The sequence below is a fragment of the Carassius auratus genome, unplaced genomic scaffold (assembly GCF_003368295.1).
Source record: "Carassius auratus strain Wakin unplaced genomic scaffold, ASM336829v1 scaf_tig00027103, whole genome shotgun sequence".
Classification (NCBI taxonomy): domain Eukaryota; kingdom Metazoa; phylum Chordata; class Actinopteri; order Cypriniformes; family Cyprinidae; genus Carassius; species Carassius auratus.
Window position 1 is genome coordinate 554,884 of NW_020525567.1, and position 5,117 is coordinate 560,000.

General features: G+C 32.8%; 1 protein-coding gene across 1 annotated transcript in view; it reads right to left on the minus strand.

Annotated features, from left to right (window-relative positions):
• Positions 1 to 2,185: 2,185 nt before the first annotated feature.
• The window catches only part of LOC113079039 (RAC-alpha serine/threonine-protein kinase-like), a 6,746-nt gene continuing 3,814 nt past the window's right edge, over positions 2,186 to 5,117 (minus strand). Inside the window, exons 4-5 of the mRNA XM_026251219.1 lie at positions 4,911 to 5,013; positions 2,186 to 4,176 (exon numbers count right to left, since the gene is read on the minus strand). Of these exons, the coding sequence (XP_026107004.1) occupies positions 4,097 to 4,176; positions 4,911 to 5,013 (183 nt within the window). The 3' untranslated portion in view covers positions 2,186 to 4,096. The remainder of the gene's footprint in view (positions 4,177 to 4,910; positions 5,014 to 5,117) is intronic.

Consider the following 5,117-nt stretch of genomic DNA (forward strand, 5'->3'; position numbering starts at 1 on the left):
TGACGCAGCGTCTCACCTGAAACTACAGCCAGAAAAACAAGATCCCTTAACTATGCTCATGTTTATTCTAATGTGATCTGTCTAATTTTTCCCAATTATTTATTTATTTATAATGTTATCGTTGTTGTTTTATTTTCTTTTTGTTTAAGTTTATTGTTGTACATTTTTTCAGGCGGTGCTTTAAAGTTTATTTTGACATTACATACAAATATACAGGAAATAAACAACATTCCATATATACTGTTAATGAGTCATAAAAATAATAATAATAATATAGGACTTTAAACGTAGTATAATCGAGGCATCCGCTGGAGGGCGCTGTTCAGACAGTCACCATTACTTCTGAATAATAAGATAAAACAAAGGAAATCAAGACATTCCTTTTTCATTGAAGAATCGGGATTTCCTCTAGGGAAAACTGTTTTATATGAGGGAATTTTGTGATTTCTAGACCTGGAAAACTCGTGCAGATTAATAAAAACCTTAAATTGCCATAATATTGAGGGTGTAGAATTTAGTAGAGATGCTATGACATGTAAATGTGATTCATTTCTGTTACAAAAAGAAAGAAAGAATGAAAGATAAGAATACAAGGACGTTTTGATCAAAAGTGACAGTAAAGACATTTAACATGTCTTAAAATACATATTTTAAATAAACACTGTTCTTTTGAACTTGTAATCTATGATGGTTTTCACAAAAAAAAAAAAAATAAATAATAATATTTAAAAGATAATAATATTTAACATTTTTGTAACTTATTTTTAATCGAATAAATGCCGCCTTAGTAAGCAGAAGAGACTTATTTCAAAAACATAAAAAAACATACAAAAATCTGAATTATTCCAAACTTCATGCAAAAAGATGGAAGTGTAGTTCTTCTGGAAGTCGAAGCATCACGGTGTGGATGAAGCTGAGCTCAGGGTTTAAACTCAATCTGATGTCTGTGGATGAACACAGTCTGATGTGTAACTCTCCAGAGACGACCCAAAGTGCTGAAGCCTCTGTTTTCGGAGGGTTTCTTCAGTCTCGTGTGTTTGGGCCGTCCGGTTCCTCTGGGTGTTGTCCGACACATCGTCCAGCTGTGAGGTTTGTAACCAACATCTGTCTCACACACTCAGCCATCTGCTTCAGACTGCAGGAGCAACACACAGAGTAACCGGGGCTAGTTGTCACACTTTTAACACGGATGAATACTTGCCAGGACGGGTCAGTTTCTGGGAAAAAAAATATGCAGATTGTTGAAATTTTGTGGCAGCATGCCCCCAATATCCATCCAAAGCATTTCATACTATTTAATAGTCACTGTGCAGCATTTAAATATGACAAAACCACTGTAACACTGAAAATGCAATGACAAAAATAGAAAGATAAAATGCAAATATACTGATAACACTTGCATGAACAAACAAACAAAAACAAAACAAAAACCTTCTAAAGCATTTATACATATCTCACTTATTAATTTCAACATTTACTAATGCATTATTAAAATCAAAAGTGTATCTGTTAATATTATTTAATGTACCTGAGCTTACATGAAGTAATAAATAGTTGTGTTTTTATGAACTAATAATTAAATAATAATAATTATTAATATTTTACACACGGAGACACATGCACACACATATTTATACTTATATTAATAATAAAGCATCATTATAATAATAAGAAAATAAAATTACAAAAAATAAATAATGCATTTTGACAAATACAGGCATCAAATTTCTGCTTTTACAGTAAAGTAAACATGAGTTAACATTAGTTGAGAAGAACTAACAATTAAATACTTGTAAATCATTGATTAATCTTACTTTTTAATAATGCATTATTAAAATCAATAGTTGTAACTGTTAATATAATGATATATTATATTATATCATTATATTGATATAATATAATATATTATAACCTTATTGTTACCAAAATATCAAACCTCTGATATTTAATTAAGTATAATTAAAACTCTGTGCATCAGTTATTGTGAAATAATTGACAGATAAAAGTTGAACTTAAAAAAGGAAACTTTATTTGATCAATTCAATGTAAAAAAACCAACAAGTCTAAAACATAAAAACAGCTGAAGAGCGTATACAAATACACTAATATTTATATCATAAAGCTGATGTTCTTTAGGTCACGTGTTCAAAAAGACAACAAAAGTCAAATATCTTCCCGTTTAAAAAAAAGAGGAGAGTATGAAAGAGCATTATTCATATAAAAGATCAGATCTAAAAATAGAAATAAAAATAGTTTTGCATATAAAATAAGAGAATAATGTTGAAAAGAGAGGAAATGTCTTTACATTCGTGTATGTGTATGGTGGTTATTAAACATCATATCAACAATCAGAGCATTTCAAAACAATAATAATAATAATAATAATAACAACCCGCCAACAGATTCTCACATCTGTACAAAGATCATATTTGTGGTTGTGCTGATTAAATCACAACCATTGCATGGTATTTACACCGATGTTGCTTTAAATTACCTTCAAAACTCTTATTTCTAGCTGTTGATTTATAAATAACGAACGCATCGGAGCTCAAAAACAAAGTCCTTTCTAACAAACAAACCTCGATGGTGGCTTGGACTCACTGAAGTACCTCGCTGAGGTCGTGCAACGTGTGAAAAACCTCCCAAAAACTCTCCATTAGACTCATAGTATCAGACACCAAAAACATCGAAGAGAAGAAAAATTAAGCCTGAATATGGACCAGCAGGGGTTTTCTGCACATTTAAAACAGGATGTTTGGTCAGTCAGGATGCATTTATTTTTTTAAATAAATTTTTGACTTTATGCATTTTGTGACAACATGCCCCGGTGGCCATCCTTGATTATATACATGTATTAATGGATTTTATATGGAAGATTGTTGACAATGGAATTAAAAAAATAATAGAAATAAAAAAAAAATTAATTGCAACTTTGTCTTACAATTCCAAAATTTATTCTTGGATTTTCTAAATAAGTTACTTTCTCGTAATTCTTTCTGTTTATTATTTTTCACCGTGGAATCATCTACAGAATAAATGACAGTGCAACATTTAATCTCACAATTCTGACTTTTACTTGCAATTCTGAGTTTATATCTTTTGTTCTTAAATTACCAGAATAAAAGTGGGAATTGAGAATATTTTTTGTGCTTATATTTAAAAGGTAAAATAATTTATTCGATGCCAAAAATAGAAAGGTCACATGCAAAAATTAAAAATAATAATAAAATAAAATATAATTCATTGTTTTCACTAACAGAAACTGTAATGACTCAGTTTTATAAAAATGCATCATATAAATAAATTAGGAATTCTCTTGGTGACACATTAAAACTCTAAATTCTATTCTAATTTAATTTAATTTAATTTAATTTAATTTAATTTAATTTAATTTAATTTCTTAAACTCTCATTCTTATACATGCATTGGATCTTTTTAACCCTCATTATTCTTGCAAACCAAACTTTTATTGTCTAAAAAACAGGCTTTATTTTTTTACAGCAAAAATAGATTTGCTTATTTTTTTTTTTTCTACTGCAATACGGATTCAGAAAATGTTCTAGACCGGTTTCTCTCCTATAATCTACTGGTGGGGGTTAATTTCTAGTTTAGTGGAACTGAGTCATTTTAATAATCACAAAATATAATTTATCTTCATTTCGACTGTACTGCACATTCGATAGCAAATTCAAACTAAACCACTTTGGGGGTCAAAAAACACGCTTCAGTCGAGAAATCATGTGTAAAATTACAAATATAGCAGAATTATATTCTAGATATGAATATTTAGTAAAAGCTGCAGTTTGTTTAGCACGTTTCAATTGGTCAGTGAACGTAAATACAGTAATATTTGGCACGACATTAGTTTTAATACGACACTCGCTCCCGATTAAAGAAGTTCTTCATTTGGCGTTTTGGATGGAAATGTTAGTGTTCCCTCTCACATCCTCAGAAATCAAAGGCCACTGAAGCAACGGACAAACATCACAGATCCAGACGTGGTAAACACGGTAAAGTGGACGTCTGATCTCAGAGCAGTTGTGCGGTGTCTGTGAGGTTGGGGATCTTCTTGCTGAAGTTCGGAGATCGGGAAGCTTTAGGCCGTTCCGCTGGCCGAGTAGGAAAACTGTGGGAAGTGTGGCCTTCTCTCGCTGTCGAACGACTCCATACTGTCATCTGCTCAAAACACAAACAGAATCACTTTTAATACGCTCCCCTGACCTGAAAGAAACCCAGCCGGAAGAACTTCTATGTAAAGTTAGACTGGTTGGGTTTGGGGGGTCACTTACTTATGCTCCAAATGCTGGGTTTGGGGGGTCACTTACTTATGCTCCAAATGCTGGGTTTGGGGGGTCACTTACTTATGCTCCAAATGCTTTGACAAGTCAAATGTACAGTACAGGTGTTTGTCAGGCCAATATATTAATTGTAGTACCAATTGGTACACAAATTAGAATATTGGTGACCAAACCAATTCTGCTGCTTATTGATATCTACAGTTTTCTATAGAAGCCAATGGCTACCGTCAACTATTGGGTTCCCAACATTCTTTAAAATATCTTCTTTTATGTTCAACCAAAGAGAGAAACTCATACGGGGTTTGGAGAGTAAATGATGACGGATGCATTTTGGGGTAACTGTCCCTTTAAATCAAAAAGTATCATTAGAACGACTTCTGAAGATCACGTGACACTGAAGGCTGGAGGCATGATGATGAAAATACAGATTTGATCTCAGAAATAAATTGGAGTTTAAAAGATACTCGCATAGAAGCCAGCTGTTCTGAATAGTAAAAATATTTCACAATATTAGTGTTTTTACTGTGTTTGTGATTAAATAAATGCAGGTTTGGTGAGCAGAAAACCTCTTGCTGTTCAAGAGCTGGTGTATCTGAGGGGGTGTTTGAGTACCTTGTCCCGGCGGCGTGATGGTGATGGTCTGTCCTGTGAACTCCTCGTCGAAATATCTGGTGTCTGTTTCTGAGCTCACCTGCGGTTTGAACGGAGGAACCAGCTGAGGAACACAGAGAAGTGGTTAGACGGCCCTCATCCAACACTTCTGCTTCACTAAACACCTGTTTCTGTTCAGAGTCTCTATGTGATCTGTTTGTGATTCAG